At 31.6% G+C, this 26,380-nt stretch overlaps 1 protein-coding gene and 1 long non-coding RNA gene across 7 annotated transcripts; both read right to left on the reverse strand.

Annotated features, from left to right (window-relative positions):
- Positions 1-3,655: 3,655 nt before the first annotated feature.
- On the reverse strand, positions 3,656-6,647 carry LOC120251247. 6 transcript variants are annotated; one of them, XR_005533413.1, is made up of 6 exons: positions 6,399-6,647; positions 5,514-5,818; positions 4,793-4,911; positions 4,651-4,712; positions 3,904-4,013; positions 3,656-3,768 (listed from the first exon to the last, which is right to left on the reverse strand). It is a non-coding gene; the product is annotated as an uncharacterized LOC120251247 (long non-coding RNA). The 6 variants fall into 6 exon arrangements; XR_005533411.1 differs by lacking the exon at positions 4,793-4,911 and having other exon boundaries at positions 3,904-4,712; positions 5,514-5,627; positions 5,707-5,818; XR_005533410.1 differs by lacking the exon at positions 4,793-4,911.
- A 4,980-nt stretch (positions 6,648-11,627) lies between these two features.
- LOC120251135 (acidic endochitinase-like) lies at positions 11,628-13,460 on the reverse strand. Its single transcript, XM_039259676.1, has 2 exons — positions 12,918-13,460; positions 11,628-12,226 (listed from the first exon to the last, which is right to left on the reverse strand). The coding sequence occupies exons 1-2, from the start codon at positions 13,449-13,451 to the stop codon at positions 11,858-11,860; spliced, it is 903 nt and encodes a 300-aa protein (XP_039115610.1). The 5' UTR covers positions 13,452-13,460; the 3' UTR covers positions 11,628-11,857.
- Between the last annotated feature and the right edge of the window lie 12,920 nt (positions 13,461-26,380).

The following is a 26,380-nucleotide window of genomic DNA, read 5'->3' on the forward strand; positions in this document are numbered from 1 at the left end:
ACCTTCGTGGATCGGTATCCATCTGACGCCGCATCTCGCAACTCGGCTCCACCGGTCGACGATTTCATCGAGAAGAGAGTCAACGACCTTCTCAACCGCTGCAATGGCCACATCATCTACGACGTCCCTCCACCGTCACGGCCATGTCATCAATCGACGATGCATCAAGAATAAAGATCACGCCGATGGTGTTGCCATATTGCTTCATCGTCACCGGCGCAGTGAGACAGGCAGATTGCTCTCCCTCTTTTTCGCAAGTCTCTTCGAATGTGGCCGCCTGGAACGACCTTCCCGATGATGTCGCTGCTGCCAAATTCGACGCCTGCTCGTCCCGGTGCTTTCGGCTCTTTTCGAGGGATCGGCGTATCGGGTCTGCGAACGCCCTTCCGTCCCACATCGAGCGCAATGCCGAGGAAACTCGGTCATCAATATCTCTGCACGCCTGCAGTAGAGAGTTGCGGTGACATCTTCGCCCTAATGTTACCGTGTGGGCCGCTACTGGCCTGAGGGTCACGTGCTCGTGAGACTCTGGCTGCTGCAGTGGTAGGGGTTGCTGCAATCGCCGGGTAGGGGAGGGCTTCTCCCTGCGCCGAGGAATGCGTGCGAGCGCTGGGTCGGAAGTAGGAGAACTGCAGGCCCAGACGCAAGACGATAGTAGGCTCGCCTCCTCATCCCGCCTCGAGCAAGCGTGGTTCCTGAGCAAAAGGCATCCATCCCGCTTGGCAGCCAACAAATATTTCTTCTTCAAAGATTCGCCGGAATCAATTTCGTGAAAACTAACATATGTAAACCAAACAATTTCAATGTAGATCATTCATTTTAAAACTATAAAAACTATATATTTAAACGTTATAGAATATAATTAAACGGAGAACAAAATATTTAAACTAGCTATGAATAATAGTTAAACGCAGTAAATACTAAAGTTAAACGCTAAATAAAATGTTTAAACATTAAAAACTTATGTTGACATCTGTCTATGATTTATTACCTCTTTTCCATCGAGCGATGACTAGTCTCGCTTTCACTGCCGTCGCTTGCCTAGGTAGATACTTTCACCGTAGCACAACATCCTTGGGATCTCGCGAAACCGGACTTTTCTTCCCCTGCTCCGGCCACCAGTAAAAACCATGACGCTAGCGCGACCGAGCAACCCCTTAATGCACTCACTGTTGGTCTTCTTCCCGACAGCATCTATCTCTGCACTCGGGCGGCCGCCGTGGAATATCCTCCATAAGCCACTGTGCGTCGCTGCGCCCACGCGCAGATCGCCTCACGGGTCCGGTAGATCATCGACGTAATCAACGATCCAGTTCGAACCGAGCATGATGTATTTGGGAAGAGGACTCGTCCCCTATGAGGTACACCATCGAGTTTGACAAAATTATCTTCTTCTCCCTCCGTCGAACAAGTCGCACTGCAGTGCTCTCGATGGAGTCTCCTGCCTCTCGTAGGGTCTTTCGATAGATACCGCCCTCGACGCCGACCGGGTTTTTCTTCTCGAAAGACCACGCTGCCGCCATCGCAACGCAGACCAAGAACGAGGGCCACATCTCGAGGTCCAGAACTCACGAGCTTTCCCCGATCCCCGAATTTATTGGTGCGACCATCGTATCTTTGCAAAAGAGAATCAAGAAGGGCCCTCTCTGGTATATGGCTTCCAAACTCGCTGAGCCGCAAACGCTGTCCTTCGAATAATCTCGCTGTCGTAGGGTCATGTTAACTTTCAATTCGACTAAGGTCTCCACAACCGTGCACAAATAGCAACGCCCATTAACTAGGTTGACCGCCATAATCACAAGCCTCGCAGATTGACAAAAGTTTAAAAAGCTTTTGAAATATAAGGTTTTAAATCGGTAGAACTCTCGCTTATTAAACAGAGATATAAAATGTTAAACGAGACCCATTTTGTTAAACAGTAGACGAGAATACTTAAACGAGACAACAAATGTTAAACTCAGAACATCTCATTTCTTAAACGTCAACCTCATTCAGAAATCGCAACCATATCAAACGAAACGGAAATGTACATTATAAATATTACACAAATCATAATAATCGAAAAACTATTTCGATAGTGTATACATACTGAAAATGCAAAACAAAACAAAACCCTGAAATGAGAAATCTCACTCGAGACTAACAAAACCCCAGTGAGAAATCCCTCAGACTTTCAATATCTTCCAACAAAAACAGGGAGCACAAAAACAAAACCGAAAAATCTTTCTTTGTATGCAGCAGCTTAACATAAAAACCATACTCAATACCTTGAGATTGCAAATCGATGAAATGCCAACTAGTCATGGGGACTTCTCCTTCGAGATACGGTGGAAAGGGAAAAGTCGATGAAATGCCAATTACAGAGGCTTCGCGTGAGAGACAACTTCGGAGACAGCTGAAATGGAAAAAGTCGAAGACGTGAGTCGAGAAAAAGCAATTAAACTAGCTCCAATAAATTCGTCCCTCGGTTACCCTCACTGAAAAACCCCCACTCCTCTCAAATCGCCGAGATGGTCTGTACCACGCACTCCCCATGCAAGGGCATTTTTCGTCCCAAAAATTTGAAACTCACTCAGCTCACATCCGTTACAGGGTTTGGGGGTTTGAAAAACATAGACTTTAAAAGGAGGGGGTTTTTGGGGATTGCAAAACTAACGGGGTGTTTTTGGCAATTTTACAAACTTAAAGGGTTTTTTTGGCAATTTCCACTTATTTTTATATACTCCTCAATTTCTTATTAACTTTCAAAGTGGTATATTATAAGTTTATAACAAGTGAAGTAAATATTTAAAAAATATATATTGACATATAAATGATGAGAGAAAAAAATGAATGCTATTCACTCGGGCAAATCAGCCCATATAAATACAATAATGGTGTACATATGAATATGTATATATGTATAAATATAATATACATGTATAAATACTCTAACAAATATTAACAACCATAATAAAATAAAACTAATAATAACCACATATTAACAAAATTTACTTTTATATACTAATGTAGTAATATATGTAGATATGACAATTTAAGCATGTACCAACAGGCTTGCTTCTAAAAATGAACTTTTGGCTAAATAAAAGTGCCATATTTAAGAGCTTGTGTAATTTTTGACTTGTAAGAATTTACCTTTCATGAATTAACCTTTGCTGGCAGAATCAATTTCAAAGATTCATGATGCTCTAATTAAACTAATACATCTAAGAAGTAAATGGATCTACAAAACAAAATGAGAGCTGAAATTATTGACATAAATAAAATATATGAAAATAGATACGTTTCCCTTGTGTGGAGATTATATAATTTTTTGTTTCATATTAAAATTTATAAAATTGATACAAATGGGGGAAAATACTGTTATATAATTTACAAATTCTTATGAACTTAACAAGTGGTGTATAGCAATAAAAGTAAATATTAAAACCATTAAGATAATTAAACTGTTTATTAAATCTAAATTAAATTAGACTACAATAAAATAAAACCATAATAAACATATATTAACAAAAACTTAATATTCATGCAGTAAATGACAATAATTTTTTTTATTTTAATAAATCAATAATTTATCCATTTTGTTTAAAAAAAAAAGAGTGAAAATAAGAGAAACAGTAGAAGGATGCAACCATTCAATTAATATATAAACAAATAAAGAAACAACCAAACTCTTATAAAATATCAGTAGGTTTTTTTATACAGATTAAAGTTACCAAGAGGCAGGCTGCTGCAATATCAACAATTGACAAATCTGTCTCACCAAGTCTGCATCCATGAAATTGTGAAATTTATGAACAAAGTTATAGAATTTTTTCAAGTGAAAATTTTATGAACTGAAAAGACTGTTCAACAAAAAATTAACAAACTTTAGAAATGCTGCAGTCCATAAGAAGTGAGTACCTGAATGGAAGGAAGCCATCAGTGGAATGTGCTCCCAATAATTACAGATACAACCATCATTGCCCAGTTATGACATGAAGAGTTCTCAAGTATCAAGAAAACCAATTTACCTTACCATGCCAACCGACAAAAAAAAGAAAAGAATCAGTTCAGATCAGGAACATTTAATTGAAACATTCACTCTTTCCAAAAATGAAAACTATATGAGTTTTTTTATATATAATGCCACATGCACTTGTTGAAATTGTTCTCATTAATTGATGCATATGATAATAACTACAATATGTTGCTTCTCCAAGGATTAAAAACAATAAATCTACAAAAGTTCATCGACAATATAGAGTAAAATAAAAATAGTAATATGGTTGTGACAGGACAAGGGATGGTCTTTAACCTGTGTATTTACCCATTTCAATAGTTAATTGCCATGAACCTGTGATACTTGTTAGGGTACAGTCCAATTGAATTCAAATTTGGATCCTATCAAGAAAGGTGTAAAAATCATTTGTGCATAGTCAGTTGACTTCATATCAAAATGTTATGTTCTGTTGAAGGTGCTTCCATTGAATCATCACAAGTTTCCAATATCTCCAATTGAATTAGTTCTACCTACAAAAATATATATTTAGAAGTAACAAGTAGAATGCCGAATCTTTCTGGATGTGGTTAGTTTGAAGAAATGGAGCCACATGACAGAAATGAGAAGTGCAGCAAGCTATGATTGCCATGCCGAGTGATTGAACTTACGCAAGTGCACCAAAAGCGCCAATAAAAACAACAGATCCAGAATTCCAAGCTGCTAAAAGGGCCTGTAAAAACAAAAAAGAATCTTGATCAGGGTGTTATATTATGCATTATTACTAGATCTTTGTGATCTAATAAGACATACATTGCAATATGCAAGACTGTGGTACAAAGGGAACACTTCTTTAGTACATCTAATGACTGAGTACACAAACAATTTCTCTTGCTATATTTGAAGTACCATCTAGGAAACAGCTCATGTCTCTGTTCGTACCAAAGACATATACGTCAGTTAAACATACCGAATTATGCTACTTTACAGTTAAGACATGCAGACATAAAAATCCTTAAATAGCTTCTTGTTGATATTCGCTTAGTTTTCACTTGCTTCACCATCTCTGACTACAAAATAAAGCACACTCAACAGGTTCATGCTTACCGCAATAAAGAATGTTGTCTCCCAGCTCAGAGAGGAATATCAGCAAAAAGGCCTTAGTAAGTCCAGTAGCATAAATTATCATGGAGAAGGTAAAAATCAGATGGGTAAATAATTTGATGAAAGGAATGATGCCCTATAGTGGGGAGGTGAACATTTAACTCTACTGCTAATTTCGAGTGTTTTAACTCCCCAACATTTTTTTTATTAAAAATTCAAAATTCACTAGAGACATGGTACTAAAGATCTCATTGGGCTTTATAATCAGTGCATTTAAATTGACACTGAAGCAAAAAAAAAAATTATGGAATATATTTAAATGCTTATGTGCCGCCAAAAAATATATATAGATGAAAGGAAGATCAAGATGAATACATGATGTTTTTCATTAGAAGTTAAAAGGGAGTTATCCTAATTACTGAAGCAAAACCTGTACTGAGATCACCAAGATCCCCCAAATAACTCATAGCCTGTATTCCACCAATGAATTCCATCTCTGCAACTGCATATGGAGATCCATGGAAAGCAAGCTATCCACACAAAGCTGCAAATTTAATCCCATTATATATATCTGACAGTGAAAATCCACTATTTTCTTGACAACTAGAAGAGTGGCTCCCAACCATAAGACCAGTATCTTCATGGAAGTCATCAACATTATTGAAAACACAATCAATTTCACTCAAATCTAGAATTGTATTGCTGGAAGAAGCTTCCAGATTTCTATTCGATCTCCTGCAGTGAATAGCAGGCAATCTTAGCTTCAAAACTAATACTACAAGTAAAATAAAGCTCATGATTGTCCATCTCATTTAACAAGTAAAATTCTTTTTATTCAGGGTATATATATCTTCATAAGATAGGTTCACTGGTACTGCAATTCACAAATTATTGCATACATAACATAAAGAAGAGCATTAAACTATCATGCAAACTCTGACATACAGAAGAACACTGTGATATTCTCTGAGATAATGAAGAACAGAGTAGAACTAAGAACATGGATTGATAACATTAAGAGAAACAATTTCTACAACGTCATGAAAGCAATGAATTTTCACGGCAATTTAGAATAAAATCTCAGGGGAAAAAAAGCATTAAAAACCAGGAATTCACCATGCCATCCTTATCCAATCGAGGTGTTCGTCAAAAGTGCGTCAACAATCCATCAACTACTCCACTCACACAACGAGAACTTTCTATCTTAGATCTACAAACTAATTAGCTTCGAAAATCTATTCACAATAACAAACAAACAAACACACACACACATGCAAAAGGATAAAAATCAAGGAAATAGAGAGCAAGTGATTACCTTGGTGAAATCCGATGAGAATGGCTCCAATTTCTCAGTGGAATCGAATAAGTGAGGAAAGGGGACACTGATGGTTCTCTGGGGCTGGGAAGCTGAAATGGTGCCCTAATGGAGACCTCGCAGAGGATTAGGGTTTGCATTTCAGCATCAAAGAGATGAAAACCTCGAATTTCAACCTTTTTATTGGCTAAATTTTCCAAGGTTTTTGGGAGATTTAGGGTTCTCTCTGGTTGAAAACCAGAGAGTAGAAGAGAGCGTGGAGCTCGGAGGTTTGGCGCCATAAGATAAACCGATAAACACCAGTATTCTGATGACGTGGCTTTTTTAGGGTACGAGCCTCCAAACAGCATTCTTCGGCTTTATTGTCCTACGTGGCATGCATTTAGACAATTGGATTTTATTTTTATTTTTTTTTATTTTGCGTTTTATAGTTTATTCATTCATTGTACAAGTTAATATATATATATATATATATATATATATATATATATATATATATTTTTATATATATATATATATATTAACTTTTAAGTTAATTCATTTTTAAATTAAGTATAATTTAGTCTCATTTAATCACTAGGGGCGTTACAACTTTGTAATTATATATAACTTTCTGAAACCGCGTTATTTATGAGATTAACAAGATTATAAGAAAATAGGTGACAAACATTTTTTATTTAAAAGATTATTTCATTGTTAGTTTTTTTTTTAATAAATAGGTGACAAGCATTTTTTATTTAAAAGATTATTAAAAGAACAAACAGATATGGAGGTGCACTAATTATGGTGCTTTACTTAACCTCCTAAAAAAATTCCCCTGACTAATTTTTAAGGGATAAAACCATTATTTCTCTTACAAAGAGCCACACCTAGACTTGAAAATAGTACTGATAAATAATATTTGGTCTGAGTATATAGTGCACAAACAGTACATTCTTAGTACTATTGGGAAAATATTCAAATATTTACATTACTTTTGCACTTTTATGTCATACCTTAGACTGTGCAATTATTGGCTTTTTATTTAAAATTTATTATTTTTTATCTTAATGCATTCGTCCGTCCTTCACTTCTCGTTCTTTTTAATTTTTATTATTAATTTTACCTTAGAAGTATCGTGATTGCTTCCATGTTTTTTTTCATGGTTATTAATTTTAACTAATTAGAAGTATTGTGAATATCTCACAATTGTATTTAAATTTAATCAACAATAAATTATAATTAAGCTCCAATTCGCATCATAGAATATTTTCTCAACAATTATAAAAATAAAAAATTCAAAAATTATACACAATTACAAAACATAAAAATAAACAAATAACAAAGACTGATCTTCCACCTTAAAAAAAATCATCTTGAAAATAAGATGATTATTATTATTATTATTATTTTTATTTTTATTTTTATTTTTATTTTATTTTGAAAAAGTGGATAAACCACATTCATTAATAACAAAAGAAAACCAAAAGTACAACCAACATTTCACTAGCTGTGGAAACAGAAAATGACAAAAATATAGAAATAGATAAAAGGGAGGAACAACGGGTCTCCTCCCATACCCCAAACCGCCTCAAAGTCTACTCCTCCCTACCAACCTGATCCTCCTCGGACATGTGAGTGGCCTCCAGCCCCTCTGCGCGAGGTCCCACGAACTCTAAGCTGCGCCTGATAGCGGAAATAGGGGCAGTCAGCTGCTCTCTCAAACCCTTAGTAGCTGCGGAGAACCATGATAATAGCAAATGAGCAGTCTTAATCATAACAACATAAGGTTTTTCACATTTATCAGAAAAAATATGCGCATTTCTCGTAAGCCAAATAGACCTCACAAAAACTTTAACTACCCAAACACCAAACACCCAGTTCTCAGAACGTAAGGCCAACCTCCAGTCACCCCACAAAAGAGATATAGTAAGGGATAGCACTGGTAACTGGAGAGACCCAACAAGGCTCTTCCAAACCTCCTTAGAGAACTGACAATTTATGAAAAGATGATCCGCCGATTCAACACCGGAGTGGCATAAAACACAGGTGTTAGTAGGTAGCTTATAACAGCGACGTCTAGCAAGATTCTCTAGGGAAAGAACCTTGTTCTTCCAAACTAGCCAGTTAAGAATGTTAACCTTCCTCGGGCAAGGCCCCTTCTACAGGACGTTAGCAAGAGGACACCGCAATAATCCCTCATTCAAAAGGCAGTAGAAAGACTTGACCGAGAAAGACCCATTAGCTGTTAGGCTCCAAAGCTTTTGATCCTTCTCACTATCATCCCCCAAGTTCAGCCTTGACAGAAGCTGAGAAGTTACCGGGTTAGAAGCAAACGGGGGTCCCGCAAGTAAAAATGCCAACTCCCTGATAGTACCGTTAGGCCTAGAAGACGCAAGATAATCTTCTGGCCAAATATACATCGGAGCGAGACCGTTGAACCATCTATCCTTCCAGAAGAGCGTCTCAGTCCCAGATTTGACATGAACCGTCACACATTCACGAAAAGCAGGGAGGCACCGAGAGACACCCGACCAAAAATATGAGATTCTACCTCTTGGGTGACAGATCCCAAATAGGGTCCTTATAATTGAATCGCAGAATCTTCGCCCCTCCCAATGCGGATTAACCAGGAGCTTCCATCTCCATTTCCCCAACAAGGCGAGGTTGAAGGAAGATAAATCTAAGATACCCCAACCGCCTTGCTCCTTCGAGCGACAAATATTCTTCCAAGCCACAAGTCTACATCGAGGTTTATCAATATCAGATCCATACCATAAGAAGTCTCTTCTAATTCGGTCAATTTCTTTGATAACTCACAGAGGGAGGCGGAATAAAGACATCCAGTACGTTAGTACTGCCGAAAGTACAAAGTTAATTAATGTGAGCCGACCACCCATAGAAAGGTAAGAAGATTTCCAAGAAAACAATCTCCCTTTGACCTTGGCGATTAATTTCTCCCAATCTTGCTTCCGAGGCCTTCTACCCGAGACAGGAATACCAAGGTACGTAAATAACTGGGAGAAGACCCACGTCACAATTGACAGTTTTCGCCTCACGAACCCAAAGAAGTTGATTCAAATTAGTGGAACAAAGACAAGTCTTAGAAAAATTGGTTTCCAGCCCAGAGAGCCCCTCAAACACCAGAAGGATTAATTTAATAACTCTAAGGTCTTCAGCTCCACCAACCGTTAGAACCAACAGATCATCAGCATAGTGCAAATTGCATATACTCCCATATTCTCCCAACGGATTACCAATCAGGACGTGAGAATTCAACGCATTATCGAACATCGTGCACAACACATCTGATACCAGTACAAAGAGCAGAGGCGACAGCGGGTCACCCTGTCTTAAACCACATTGGTACCTCACATATCCGCTAGGAGACCCATTTATTAAAATAGAAGCCTTCGAAGAGCTGATGATCGAGGTTATCCATCCTAGCCATCTAGATCCAAAACCCCGCACCCTCAAGAGCTCCAGCAAGAAGTCCCAATCAACTGAGTCAAAAGCCTTAGCGAAGTCCACCTTTAGAATGTGCCCGTTTAGTCTTCTCTTATGCATACTGAAAATTGCTTCCTCTGCCGTAGCAATATTGTCCAGAATACATCTACCCTTATTTACACGTTCCTATCTGTATTTGTAGTAAATAAATAAATAAATAAATAAGAGGACATCAAAATAGAAGGACAAAATATGTGAGCTTGCTAAAGACATTCATAATCTCCATGGTATGGTCTTCTGTGCTGGAGAAAAGACTAGGCTAAATTCTCTATTAAAATAGTATATTTAAAAAATGCTGCGTGATTTTAACACACGTGGCTTGTCCTCGTTCTCCTTTTAAAACAAGTGAGATTTAATTACTAAAATTTGAAATTTTAGAACTAGGAAAAAAACATAAAAGACAGAACAGCGATGGAGATCCAATGAACTTCCATGCTTGGTTGGAAGTTGAAAATGAAACACCAACCACGGACATATCCCTTGTCTTCTCCATCAACGGATCAGATCCAATAAAATTTATTGTCCCCTTATAATCATTAGAATTCGATCAACACAAATGAAAAACCAAGTCATGAAGTATACGTACACTTCTTTCTTATCATACAAATACAGTCCTTGTGCTCGCATGATTGTCTCTAAATGCAAGTTGTTATCAATAGTTATAGGATCATCGAAAACGACGACATCGCCAAAGTGCATGAGACCACCGAATGTAGTCCGGTTGGTCCACACCTGAGCTCCGACTATGGCCGATGTGGCGTTAGCCATGTTTCGATCGGCCATTGTAAATATTGTCATGGAAGTAGAGTAAGGTCTTGCATGGCTGGTTAAGTCCTATTTTTCTCTTCATTGCTTGACTAGTTAAGGAGGAAAGGAGGATGAGGAGAAAGATTGTGGCTTTAGAAGATGATCACTTGTTTTCCATCTTGCTTTTGTTGAGAGGTTGATTGAAGACAATGTGCGGACTGTAGGCATGGCCAGCAAGCTCGAAGCATGGTAGTGAAAGGATGGTGCGGTGGTTGAGTGAAGACAGGATCAAGTATGGCACTGTACCAGTGGCAGTGGAGAATGGCGAACCATTTTGGTTGAAGAAGCAGGGCATGGCTGCTGTGTCTAATGAGCAGTTAATGCAGTTAAAAGGTCTTTTAATGAATTAATATTTTAATACATAATCTCTGAGTTTCAGTGTTGGGCCAATGCTGGGGTAGATTAAGATTGTTTTGTGACCAATGGGCAAGCTTCTGTTCCTTTGTCCAATGGTTTTTATGCTATCTGTCTCCTTGTCTGTAGTATTATATATATATATATCAATGTTAGTGGACTAGTGTGATTGGCCCGAACATACTCGTTGTCTCTCCACTTTCTTTTGACTTATTGACTGAATGCTCTCACAGGCTTAGGAAGATCGTCAGGCATTTCATCAAACAGTTATCTCCTCTCCCTCAATAGACGTTCAAACCTCAACAGCTTTCTCTTCTCTCAATACATGTTGATCAAATTCATATATATTTATGGACTGAGCTAGGAAATTAATTGCTTGGAACGTATGTAGCAAAGGGTGCAACTTTTTATGTCTTTTACTCGGAGTGGGATGAGATTCCTTAGTTTCACTTCTCAGCAAGAGTTTGTCTTAGTTATTGGCGTGCACACTAAGGTAAATTGGACTCAGTCACATGGGTACTGTGTCTTATTATTATGAGATGGATGCATGCGTAGTACGTGTGGTCCTTGTGGACATTAATGTTGGAATAAAAAGGATGGCTTATATTTGAAGTAGTGTGTACTTGTGTTACAAAGAAGACTTGTCAAGTTACATATATATGGTTCCGTTCATTGGATAAATGAATCTTCAAACAACTTCTGATCATCACCCTCAACGTAGACTTTTGAACGCAAACATTTAATGGAACAAGTACTCTTGCTCTTTATTCTAGCTAGTATTATTCCTTTTCCTATTATAATAGTAAAGGTCTTCAAACACTGCCCTTAATTGCAGAGCTATACCCACTGGAAAGATCATAGTAACGATTCCAAAGCATGACGCCTCCATACTTGTCTGAACTCTTGATGGAAGGGAGCACCTCATTTATCAGCTGATCTGATGTCATGTACCCACTTCCGGCGGCGTCCGTCGACGCCGGCAATCCCACAAAGAAACTAGTGGCCTGCACATTAGATGTCCACGTGTTCCAAGAGTTAATCAAGTTAGTATCACCGCCGGAGTACTGGCATGGAGGATTGTTATAGAACTGCACCCAGACATAGTCAAAGAGTCCGGTGCCGAGTGCTGTGCCCACATATGCATCCGGGTATGGGCATTGCGGCGCCGCCGATAGATACACCTGCACATATATTCACACCAATATTGCATGCCTATTAGGATTTTTATCTCACTGATATTTTATTTGTATTATATTATATTTTATTATGGTAATTAATATTTATATAATTTTATTTAATATGCATTCAATCAATATATATTTATTTCTACAATTGATGGGAAGCTACAATGGTGGTGGAGGAGACTCTCCCGTAAGAGGATGCTGATCTAGATTAATAGAGTGCCTATAGATGAATGATCAATCAAATTCTTGAAATCTTGTCTTGCATCGCACCTTCTCATTTTTTTAAAAAAAAATCATCCCGTGATTTTTACGTGCAATCAATTTTCTTGTATTATACTAAGTTTTTTATTTGCAGTTATTTGTCTTCTAATATATTTTGGTGGTTTATTTATATTTAAAAAAAAAAAACTATATGTAAAACTATTATAAAGATCACTAAACATTTTAATATATTATATAATAACTATCATACAAAATTGTATTCTAATATATAAAAAAAAAAGGTATTTGTATGAGTGAATATCCTTTAGTAAGTTGTTATATAATATTAACATAATACATTACACTAGCTATATATATACACACACACACAAGTATATAATAACAATACTAAGAAGAAGAAGAAAAGTTAATTAGTATTTGATTTCCCTCCAAAGAGTGAGTTGAAGATATTATTTTGAACTCTCACCTTATTTCCTTGTTGGCTATACTGGGAGAGCTTCTGAGCAAGCACGTCCCAGTATTGAGTAGTTCCACCCTCGATATCGAAATCAATACCGTCGAGAACAGCGTCTCCGAGCGGCCGTGAAGACGATGATCCTCCGAGGAAGTTGTTCCAAAGGTAGTCAGCCACCTGCTGAGCATCATCAGAAGATACAAGAGTGTAGCTGCCGGAGGCTCCACCGAGAGAAAGAAACACCTTGATACCTTGGCCTTGACACGCCTTGATATCAGCGCTGAAACCAGCACAACCACCATTAGTAGGGTCACAGTGTCCTGCAAGGTTGAGGACTGGAGTTTGGCCATTGCCAAAGGTAACAAGGAAGGCGATGATCACGTAGTTGTAGTTGCCTGACGAGCATGTGTCAGCTAGAGAACCTTCATTGCCGTTTTGGCCCCAGTAGACGGCGATGCCGCCGGCGTTGGAGGTGATGGAGAGTGTTGCTAATGTTAGGGTTGTGAGGAGGAAGGATAGGAGGGTTAGGGATTTTTGGGTTGCCATTGATTAGGGTTTGTGTGGAATGTGAAGGAGAGGCCTTGGATTTATAGTGATGAATGCTTAGTTTGTTTTGGTTTGGTTTGGTTTTTGGAAGACTTTGACTTTGACATTTTGGAATGGAAACGTGTGTTATACGTTGTAAATGGAGACTATTGACTTCGTCTAAGATAAATAGGTCTTTTTTTCTTTTTCTTTTTCTTATTTTTTCTTTTTTTTAAATAACTATTAACGTTTGGATGTGTTTGTCCTATTGAAAAAGTGGGTTTGAATCCTAACTTGGACGGTGAAGTTTTCCAAACTCAACTCTTATGCATATTATCCTTGACGCGGTAGCTTGTTCACATTTATCAAAAAAAATATATATATAAAATAGGTTATGAATTTATTGATATTTGTTTGCTAGACTTAGTTATGAATTTATTGAAATTTATTATTATTAATTTTTTTGTTTGGTATTTGGTAGATTTTATTTTTTACATAAAATTAGTTTATGTACCATGTGATTGTCGGTAAAGACTATAAATTCCATTTAAAAAACGCATGTGATTTTGTTTTGTTTTGTTTTATAAGAATAAATAGATTAAATATAAATATTTTATGAAAAAAATATATACTTTTTTATCAGAATTGAAGGAAAACATGAAAATTAAGAAAAAAAATTGTTGAGAGGTCATGCATTTATTGAGTTTTTTTAAAAAAAAAGAAAAAAGAAAAATTGCTTCGATAAGACTTTGAATTGTGAGAATAATATTAGTGTGTAGGATGTAGTTGTAATGGAAGGCTATTGATTTTTTATATAATGTGTGGAATAAAATAGGTATTTTTTTTTTAATGCCTAGCTTGTCATTACTAATATGATAATTTTATGGAAAATTATATTTAATTTCTATTAATCAGATTGAAGGAAATTTTAATTTTTCATATACTTATTTAATTATATATAAATAATGATGTTCTGCAAAGGCATTAAAAAAATACTGTTTCTATATGCTTTGCTTCATTGCATATGTTATTGGAATAGCAGTATTGGTTCTTATATATTCAACTATTCATTTATTTATTGAATTATAAATGAATTTTAATTTATACAGGAGGTGAGAGTGGTTTTGTAATTTTTCTATAATATAAATTCTTTGAATTTCTAAGTTTTATTTAATGATTTTTTAAGAATAATTTAATTGAACAAAATAAACTTATTAATCAATTTAATTAAATTTAGATAATAGTCTACTTACTTCCTAAGACAAATAAAAGACATATTTAATAGCCAAAATCTGTGCAAATATTGACTATTAAAGGTATACGGCTAAATAAAGTTGGCAAATTCAAAACATGCTTTGAATTTTCAAACTTGTAAGATTTTGATTTTCATAAATTTATTTTTGTGGGATTCATTTGAAAAATTCACAGTATAATATTTTTAGAAGTGATTAAATGAATTAATTGCTCAATAAAATAAGATAAAAAATAAATATACTTTTTATATTATTTTCCACATGTGCGGGGATTGCATAAATTTTTGTTTCATATTAAAATTTATGAAATTAATAAAAATGGGAAAAATAAGATTACTTTTAGATACTTCACAAATTCTTTTGAACTTAAGAAATGATATACACCAATAAGAATAGATACTAAAAAAATTTATTAAGATGATTAAATATGTCTATTAGATACAAGTACAACTACATATAAACAAGTACGAGAAATCGGGCACATGTACTCGGACATACAATTACTGTCAAGCAATATATGACTGCAAATTTATGAGTTATTTTGACCTATAGTTATAGAGTAACAAGTATGGTAAATAGTGGGTAAATTGGATCTACCCAATCTGTTTAATAAGTTCAGGTCATATAGTAAGTAATCATGTTACAGTTCAGTTAAATTATTCATTATAATTTCTATCCAGCACTCTATTATATCATTTCCAATTTATATTTTTTTGCTTAGAATTAATCATGATTTCTCAATACAATCGTAAGTAGATTATTATCATTGAAGTCATTGGAGTTCTTTTTTTTATAAATAATAATAATAATAATAATAATAATAATAATAATAAAAGACAAACTACATTCGTTAAGAAAACAAACAGTTGAAAAGGGACGGAAGTAATATATATTGTGAAATGAATATATATTCCATATAATTGAAAATTTCAAATTTTCAAATAACTATATCTTCATGTTCTTTCCAAATAAAATTTCAATATATAAAAATATAAATTTTGAAGAAGACCCAAAATCGAATCTCAAATTTCATGTAAAGGTGAAGTTATACGTGCTTGACATTGAGCTTGTTAATTAGATACTTCTGCACATCTTAACATGTCTTTATCACATTTTGTAAAAAAAAAATGTATCTAGTTGAGTTTTTAAAAGTTCAAGAAATTGACTAATATACATATAATTACACGGCAAAGCAAATGAAAAATGAAAAAAAGTTATGTGATTTAGTAAAACTAAAATTATGTTTTGTTTTACTATTAAAAAATAATACAATTGATAATTAAAAAATTAATATCAAACTTAGTCATGCAATGATAGATTTGATAAGGAATGGTGTGTTCAATTATTCCACAATAAAACAATAAAGTCAAATTAAACGAAGAGCTAATGCCTGCTAAAGAAGCATGTTTGAATCCTAACTTCAACAGTGAAGTTTGTCAAACTTAGCTTCTTATGTGTGTTGTCTTTGATAAATGGTTTATTTATATTTATAAAAAAAAGTTGTATTATAGGGGAGGTTATGAAATTTATTGAAATTTATTTGTACGTTAGACTCGGTTATAAATTTATTGAGGTTTATTAATTTTTCCTTTTTTAAAAAAAATTTGGTTTTGGAAGACTTTATTTTTTTACATAGAATTAGTCTATGCACCATATGATTGTGGGTGAGGACTATTAATTCAATTTTAAAAAAAAACATGTGATTTTGTTTTTTTGTTTTTTTTTTAAATTTTGTACATCCATATAAAAATAAATATATCAAATATATATTTTTTATGAAAAAATATATCTATTTTTTATCAAGATGAAAGGATAACCTGATTTTTTTTTGTAATAAAATTATGAAAGAGAATATTGAGAGATCATACATTTATTGGTATTAATTTTTTATTTTGATGCGGGAAGATTTTGAGTTTTGAGAAAAATAATAGTTATAATGTGAGGCTATTAATTTTATATAAAATGTGTGGAAAAAAATAGGTGGGTATTTTATGTCTCAATAAAAGTGGGTAATTACTAATATAATAATTTTATGAAAAAATAATTATATATAATTTCTATTAATGAGATTGAAGGATAATTTCATTTTTCATATAATTATTTAATTATATATAAACAATGATGTTCTGCAAGGGCATTTAAGAAAATACGGGTTCTATACAATTTCCTTCATTGTCTATGTTTTTGGATTAGCATTATTGGCTCTTATATGTTCAACTATTCATTTATTTATAGAATTATAAATATGAATTTAAATTTATATTTCAAGGCATGCCAGTGGTTTTGTAATTTCCTATAATATAAGTTTATGAATTTCTAAGTTTTATTTAATGACTTTTTAAAAATAATTTTAATTGAACAAAATAAATTTACTAATCAATTTAATTAATTTTAGATAATGGTCTATTTAATTTCTAAACCACGTAAAAGACATTTAATTTATATCCAAAATTGGAGGAAAGATTGACTATTAAAAGGTCCACGGCTAAATAAAGTTAGCAAATTTAAAGCATGTGTTGAATTTTCAAGTTTGTAAGACTTTAAATGATTTTAAGTTTGTGGAATTCATTTCAAAAATTCATCGTACTCTAATTCTAATTTAATATTTTAATATATTTAGAAGTATGGATTGGTTGATAAGATAAATTAATCTTTGTGGGATTCATTTGAAAAGTTTATTGTACTCTAATTTAATATTTTTAGAAGTAATTAAATGAATGGATTGATCGATAAAATAAGGTAAGAGCTAAAATTATCAACATAACCAAATCCACTTACTCACACATCATTGAGGCACATACATGTTGCCTTTTAAAAAAAATTCAATATACATAAAATATATAGAAAAAAATATATTTTTTATGTTATGTAAGACTTTAAATTTTATGAATGAGGAGAATCATTTGAAAGATTCATAATAAGCTAAATTAATTAATTAATTAATACATCTAAGAAGAAAGTGAATGGATTTAACAAATAAAATGAAAGGTAAAATTAGTGACATATATTTTTTTCCCATGTTTTTCTTGTGTGCGAGTTGTGTATAAATTTTTTGCTTAATATTAAAATTTATGAAATTGATAAAAAAGAAAAATAAATAAATTATTGTTATATACTTCATAAATTTTTAGGACTTCCTACAACAATAAAAGTAAATACTAAAAAAATTATTAAGATAATTAAATATGTTTATTAAATGAATATTGAATCAAATTTTAGTAAATTAAAATCAAAAATAATTGCACATTTGCACATTAACAAAAACCCAATGCACACATTGTACATAGATCTGGCAATTTAAATATGGACCGCTACTACCTATTCTAAATCATCCTCTATTTAAATAAAGGTGATATATTTAAAGTTTGCATTGAGTTTTCAACGCGTAAAACTTTGAATTTTATGAATTAGTCCTCACTATTCAAATTAATATATTTAAAAAGTAAATTAATAGATTTAAGAAACAAAATGGGAGTTGAAATTATTGACATACATAAAATATATAGACAATTCTTGTTATTTTCCATGTGCATGGGGGATTATATAAATTTTCATTTGCATTAAAATTTATGAAATTGATAAGAATAGAAAAAAAATTATTTTTATATACTTCACAAAGTCTTATGAAGTTCCAAATTAGTTAAGATAATAATTAAATATGTTTAATAAATTAATATTAAATTGAACCATAATAAAATAAAGCCGGTAATAATCACATATTAACACAAACTTATTGTCATCTATATTGTATGTAGATTTTGGCACATATAGACTCGCAAGTACTCACCTAAAAGAGAGATGCACGGATAATTTTTTTATTTACTCTTAAAATTTTAAATAAAACATACTGATATTTTATTTTTTATTTTCATATATATTTTAAATGATCTTCTATTTAAATAAAAGTGGCATATTTAAAACGTAGGGTTTTTAAATTGCAAGAGTTTGAATTTCATGTAACCCTTCTAATCATTTGAAAGAGTTCATGATACTACTCCAAATTGATAAATTAAATGGATGAATTTAATGAACAAATTAAATGAGAGTTGAAATAATTATTGACATAAAGAAACTATATTAGTTACGTTGCCTTTCATGAATTAACTTTTGTTGGTAGAATCATTTGAAATAATTATAATGCTTCAAACTAATACTTTTAAGAAGTGAATGAATTGACAAAATGAAATGAGGGTTAAAATTATTGATATAAATAAGACATATGAAAATAAATATGTTTTCTCCTTGTGTGAAGATTATATAAATTTTTGTCACATTAAAATTTACAAATTTGATAGAAATATAAAAAAAAATTGTTATATACCTCACAAATTCTTATAAACTTACCAGGTGGAGTATAGCAATAAAAGTAAATAATAAAAATATATTAAGATAATTCAAAATGTTTATTAAATCAAAATTAAATCAGGCTATAATAAAATAATTTCATAATAAATAGATATTAACAAAAACTTAACATCACAAAATTATAAAGTCATGAATTGTAACCAGAGGTAGTAATTTAAGTCTCTACCCGTGGACTCATACCCGGTATAGATAATTAATACGGGTAACTTTTCTATTTGATCTTAAAGATGCAAGCAAAATAAACATATATTATTTTTTTGTAAATATTCTGGGTGAGCATCCCGTGAATAAATATCATATATAAGATCATTTAGATAAGTCCCTAGATTTGAAATCTAGAAACGTTTTAAATCTAAGCCGTTGGATCATCATCTGATGGTTGATTGTTTATATAAACACTATACACTTTTTTACTGTTTATAAATACCGTACAACACTGTAGAACGCGGTTACCACTGTTCATAATGATAAGAGCTGTCAGATTACTATCCGATGACTACTATAGATATCCCTAGATTTAAAATCTAGGAACGTCCCTAGATGATGGATCCTCTATATATATATATATATATATATATATATATATATATATATGAGGTACTAGCACTCTAACAAAAAATTGAAATTTGTATCTATTTTTGTTTTTGGGGTGTTATTGTTATGTAATCTTACCCAATATTTTAACAATATTTAAAAAAATAAATAAATAAGAAGATGAAAAAATGGAAATATTATAACCTACGTATATAAACAAGTACTAGCACATATATATACATACGTACAACTACTGTCAAGTAACATATGACATGCAAATTTATGGGTTATTTTGACCTATAGTTATAGAACAACAAGTAAAATGAATAGTGGGTGGATTGGGTTGACCCAATCGGTTTATCGAGTCTAGGTCATATAGTAAGCACTCAAGTTAAAATTCGGTTAAATTATTCATTCTAATTTTCTATCCAACACTCTACAATACCTTTTCCGATTTATATCTTTTTATCTAGAATTAATCATGATTTCTTAATAGAAATATAAGTTGATTATTACCACTGAAGTCACTGGAGTAGTTTTGTTTTGATTACCTTTAAAAAAAAAAAAGATAGAGATAATCTACATTCATTAAGAAAACAACCATATGAGAAGAGAGGAAACAACATTGTCATATGAATATATACTCCATAAATTTAAAAATTCTCATTTTTCACATAATTATATGTTTTATCTTTTTCCTAAATAAAATTTCGATATGTAAGAATATATGTTCCAAGGAGGACTCAAATTATAGATATAAATACATGTTGAACTTGCTTTATACTTATACACATCTTAATATATCCTTGTTGTATTTCATAATATATATATGTGTGTGTGTGGGTTTTTATAAGTTCAAAACATACGGTCACTCATACGCATATATGATCACACACCATGCACATATGAAAATCGTTAAAAAATTTAAGTGATTTACTAAAATTTTATTTTATTAAAAAATAATACTGCTGATTAGAAAAAATTTAGTAACAAACCTAGTAATGCAATTAATGAATTAATGATAGATTTCACAAAGGATGGTGCATTCAATTACCCCACAGTAAAACAATAAACTCAAATGAAAGTATGAAACCAAGAGACAATGCCCACTAATAACCAGTGTGTAAGAATTGACTCCAACAAGGTCAACGCAATCTGTAAATGAATGAAGGTGGGTTTTATTATACATGTGCGTTGAGTTTTGTAACTCGTGGGGCCCCAAACGTCTTGCATTAGTCCTTGTCTTCCAATATCATTTATGTGCGCATTCACTATTTCTTTTTTTTTTTTTAATTAAAAAATTATAACAGGCCACTTTTTACAAAATTAAAGTAATAACCAAATTGATTAATATAAAAATAAGTTGAGAAGAGAATCACTCATAGCACATCGGTATTTTATCGGAATGACGAATGGGGCAGCCTAAAGACTGAAATCTCTTAGTCTTGTGGTATTGTGAAATACTTTATAAATATTATATAATATTATAAAAACATTATTTGTTATATATTTATTATTAATTATAGTAGGAATTATATTTTTTACTCCTTTAAAATTATATAGTAAAAAAATATTATATTATCTTGGGCTAATGTAATAAGCTGTTATTGTCCATTATATTAGCTCTCTCATATGATAAAATCACTGTAGCTAATGTAATTTTATACTTATCAATTTTTTTTCACAATTATTAAAAAAAAATTAATGCAAATAAATATTCCACCAAAACTGTATCAGATAATAGATATATAGTATTTAAGATATCTATTTAATTGATTTTATGAAATATAACATCTAACAATTTTACAAAATATCCACAGAACAGAGTTGAATTTAGAAGACGACTAACAAAAATAAAATAAAAATAAAAGGTTTCTTCATAACTTAACCCTTTTATTATTAACCATGTATATATATATAATTAATTCATTTGTTTCAAAGGTCCGAGTTCCAACCCTACTAACTCGCCGGCGTGTCGTCAGGTTGCGGGCGGCGCCGCCATCGCCAGACACTGAGGCGCCGGCGAGCCACCAAACGCGCAAAGAGAAAGACAGAGAGCGCGAAGTCCCATGCAACGTGGAAGAGAGACAGAAAGAAAGCAGATATTAGTTGCACGATTTACGAGGCACTTACCGGGTCGGACCAAGTAAATTTCGGATGTGACGTGATGGATCCGAACCTGACCGAACCCGGATCCGAACCCCGGATTTCTCGCCGGCTCTCCACCATAACACGTTTTGTTTTTTTTTTTTCGCTATAAATTTTTTTTCATTTTGATTTTTTCCCCTCGTTATAAGTGAAAAAATATAAAATAATAAATAATACTACATGTTTTGCCAACTGTAAGTTCAAATTATGATGAAAGTCACTTTTAAGTAAGATTTTAATTCTTATCAAATAAATTCTATAACTTGTCAAGGTTTTTTAATATAATTTTTCTTGAAAATTCATTTAGTCATGTGTATGCAGTATTCCATAGAGCGAAACCTATCATCATATATATATATATATTGTATACTAATTTGCTTGCACGTATATATATATACTCCTTTACCTTATGTACACTATTAAAATATATTATTAATTATATAAATATTTTTTTATATAATAATAAATTATGATTTTATTTAAAATTTTTAATTATCCATTGTAATGTTAATTTTTATTTAGGTACAATTAATAAAGCTAGCTTACATTTCATTAGAGGTATACATATATGGAAACATATTGCATATTGACTTAATCATTCATTAGAAATATTTAGGATTTAAATGTAATAAATAAATTGTGTTTAATTTTTTTTATTATTAAAAAAAGTTTAATTTGTTTAGATATATATGTAAAAAAAAAATTGATTTAGTGACCATTAATTTTTTTTTTTTTGCATATATATGTAGACATTATGTTCATTTAACATATAATAATATATTTTAAAATATGTATTTGGTGCAAAGGGAGATATATTGCCGAAGAAATAGAATGTTAAGGGCTTCACATGGTATTTGGCTTTATTGAATAATATACATGTAATTAAACAAATTTTTAGCTGTATGCTGGTAGAAAAAAAAAAGCTACTTATTTATCAAATAAGCATTATATCTTATCTATATAATATTTATTTGAAATTCACAAAATCATAAAATTATAATTTTATTAAATAATATATTATTGTCTTACCTAGTGCAAACTGATTGTTGGTTAACATAAAGTTGTTAAAAGATACATGTTACAATAAATCTAGATGCGAACTATTTGATTTGTAAAATTTATAGGGCAACTGCATAGTCAGAGTAAACCACATAAATATTTATATATATATATATATATATTAATCATGCTTTGTGTCATTCAACTATCCAAGTGTGAAAAGAGCACTCGAATTATAAAAAGAAAACAAAAACTTTTGCACTGATCACAAAAATGTACCATTTAGGGTGCATATTAATCAAAGAGGAATCCTTCTGATATTTATATAGATAATGACACAAGAAACCAGTTAAAAGTAATTAGAAAAATGGAAAGCATAAAAAGCCACATTAAGTCATGAACTAAAAAAGTTAATGGAGCTTTAGTTTGATGGTGGGATGATTAGATTGTCCATCTAATTTGCATAAGACTAAGATATGAGAAATGAAGTGATGAGAGTGACCCTTCACCATCTTATCCCTCCTAGCTCTCTCATCACTTGCCTTTTGACATCTAACTCAACATTTCCCCCAATTACTCTCCATGATCATTCACCTTCTCCTTAAGTGTACCCATCCACTTCTCCCATGCATTTTTGGTTTTAGATTTGATTTTATTGTCTTGATTGACTATTTGACTAATTTGCCTATCAACTGTCTCTTTATGCTCCACCCAATTCTCCCCACTACTATCTCTGAACAATGTGTATATATATATAAAGATAATTTAGGTACGTTCTAGATTATTGTTCTCTAAAAACATCATTTAATCACCACCGTTGGATCATCATCCAATGACTATTTATTTATATAGGTACTGTACATATTTGACTGTTTATGATGATCATAGCCGTCAAATTATCATCAGACGGCTACTGTGGATGCCTCTAGATTTTGAATCTTGGGATGTTTCCAGATTACTCATCATCTATATATATACATATTAATAAAATATGTACAAACCACTTGTATGCACAAATATAAAATTAATATATCAACACATTTGTGCCTTCATCATGCATAAGTTGAAGTTTAAATCTGTCCCTTAACACAGACATAAACACCATATACAGGAGATTCACTAATAAACCAAGAAATTATTAGCAATTATATATATATATATATATTTGAAATTTATCATAATTTATATAATTAAAAAAATTAAAAAACTTTCATAAAAGACATAATAATACTCAGAGAAGTGGTCGCAGTCGCAATGATCGAGCGATAAGGCATTTGATTTCTATATATAAAAGATTAAAAACTCAACTCTCTTCTAATACATTATTGAGTCCTAAATAACAAATTTGGCGGTTTGTATAAAAGGGTTGAAAAAAAAAAAACACTGTGAGAAATGTGGCATGACTAAATGGCGATGGTTGTGATGGCTTGTAAAGGAGATGGAGGTGTGCTTAGTGGTGTTGCCACTAATGATAATGAGGTCCTTCAACTCAACTTCAATGGCTCATCAACCCATGTCAATGCTTTATTTATTTATTTCTTTATCTTCTTTATTTATTGAGATCTATTTGAATCCTAGTTCTGTTTAGCCATAAAGTAAGGTTCTCTCTTTTCTTATTTTGGTGAATGAATCCTCATCCTATGGCCGCACTATGCAAAATTATAAATGTGAGAAAACATGCCTTTTCAGAATTATATATATATATATATATATATATATGCATTCAAAAAGAAGCTTAAGTGCTTTTTTTTTCTTTGCTTTAAGCCTTTAATGTTGATTTTTTTTACATATTTTATATTTTTACCATTGTATTTGTAAAACATACTATAAGAAATATACTTTTCTTTTATCTGCTAATACATCATACCAAATGGATTAGATTTTAAAGTAATAGCATTTCATAAATTATCTTTAAAACTTTAAAAATATTTTGAATCATGGAAGGAGACAAAATTAATATAAGAATTTAGTGAAATGGCAGGACCATGTCATATTTCATCCCCTTGAATCAAAAGTTGCCATATCAAAACTTTTTTATTTTTTTAGAAAAAAATTAATATTTATTTATCATCTAAATTTTAATTCAAAACCACCAATAAATTGAAAACCTCCACCTTAAGTTTTAAATTATAAATTACAACTCCCCTAAAAGGTTGTGGTTTATTGTTTAAGATTTATGGTTTAAGTTTTTAAAATTTTGGATGTAATATTTGGATTTAATATTTTAAAGTTTTAAATAAGGTTTTATAATATTTTATACTTGAATTTATATAGTTTGAATTTGAAATTTATGAAATAAAGAATGGGATTCATAGCATAAAAATTTCTAAACATGAGATTTTTAATTGAAGAGGATAAATTCTATTGTTGTATACCATTTCATACAATCCTTGCTTGGCCAAACAATAGCACATTTTGCATTGCATATCAATTAATTAGTGTTGATATTTAATATTTAAAAAATACAAAACTAACAAGAAAAATAAAATAGAAATATTAAAAACATTCCGAATATAAAAAAAAAACAAAATAACAATGATACATAAATAAAAATGCATTTAAAACACTCTAAGGAAAATTTACCCAGGGTTGAATCCAGAAATTATATTTAGAAAAAGCAAACTAATATTATATATATAATGAACTCAAATGAATTAAAAGCGGTATCAAAGTAATAAAAGGCAATTGTTTTTTACTCGTTATCATAATTTGAAAATAGTGTAGGATATTTTTATTACTATTATTATAGGACATACCTTTTCTATATGTAATTAAACAATTATTTATCAAAGAATTTTTCATTGGGTCACAAAAGTGATTTTTCATAACTTAACGAGAAAAAAATGCATCTCTCTTATTATAGGTCAATGCAAGATTTATTTAACTTTTGTAAAATTTAAAATTTTAAAACAATTTTTTTTTTCTCATATGCCCTTCAAAATTCCCTAATTGCTCTCAATTTAATGGGGAAAATTGTAAAAAAAAAAAAATTTAAAAATTACAAATACATAACATAATTCCTAGTGCTAGAGCCACCCTTGAATTTATCTTATTCTGTCTAGGGAAGTTTCCCCCTATTTTTTATTATTGTATTGTTATTATCCTCCCATTTGTGTTGTATTATGTTGTTTTATTTTATTCTGGTCTATGTCTTTACTCATGCCCCGTTTATTGTCATTTCTGATGTTGTGAGCTCCCCTATCCCTTATTGTACTTTAATTGTTGTTTAATGAATGTAATTATTCATTTATAAAAAAAAACTTCAAATTTAAAAAGCTTACTTACATAATTATAACACCCTATTTAATAATAATAATAATAATAATAATAATAATAATAAAATTTCATTTTATTCAGATTATTTTTTTTTCTAAAGTAAAAAACCAAGCATCTCAATTAATATTATAAAAAATCAATCTCTCAATAATAAAAAGGACTACCATCCTTCTAATATAAAAATGACATTCTAATTAATTTTAAAACAAAATATATATATATATATTTTTGTGAAAAGCGACGAGCGTCGGAACTCAAGGACGAACACGTGGGGGAGCAACGCTCACCACCGAACCGTGTTCTCACCTTGCGCAAATTGGAATCAAACTCGGGGAGCCACACTCGACACTCGAACACCCTACGTAAGGGACCCGA

The sequence above is a fragment of the Dioscorea cayenensis genome, chromosome 20 (assembly GCF_009730915.1).
Source record: "Dioscorea cayenensis subsp. rotundata cultivar TDr96_F1 chromosome 20, TDr96_F1_v2_PseudoChromosome.rev07_lg8_w22 25.fasta, whole genome shotgun sequence".
In the NCBI taxonomy this organism is placed as follows: Eukaryota; Viridiplantae; Streptophyta; class Magnoliopsida; order Dioscoreales; family Dioscoreaceae; genus Dioscorea; species Dioscorea cayenensis.

Bases quoted from the DNA above. Each gene is read 5' to 3' on its own strand.
- LOC120251135 (XM_039259676.1), bottom strand. From the start codon at position 13,451: ATGGCAACCCAAAAATCCCTAACCCTCCTATCCTTCCTCCTCACAACC. The intron at 12,227-12,917 runs GTGAGAGTTCAA...ATATATGTGCAG, and splicing joins ATAGCCAACAAGGAAATAAG to GTGTATCTATCGGCGGCGCC.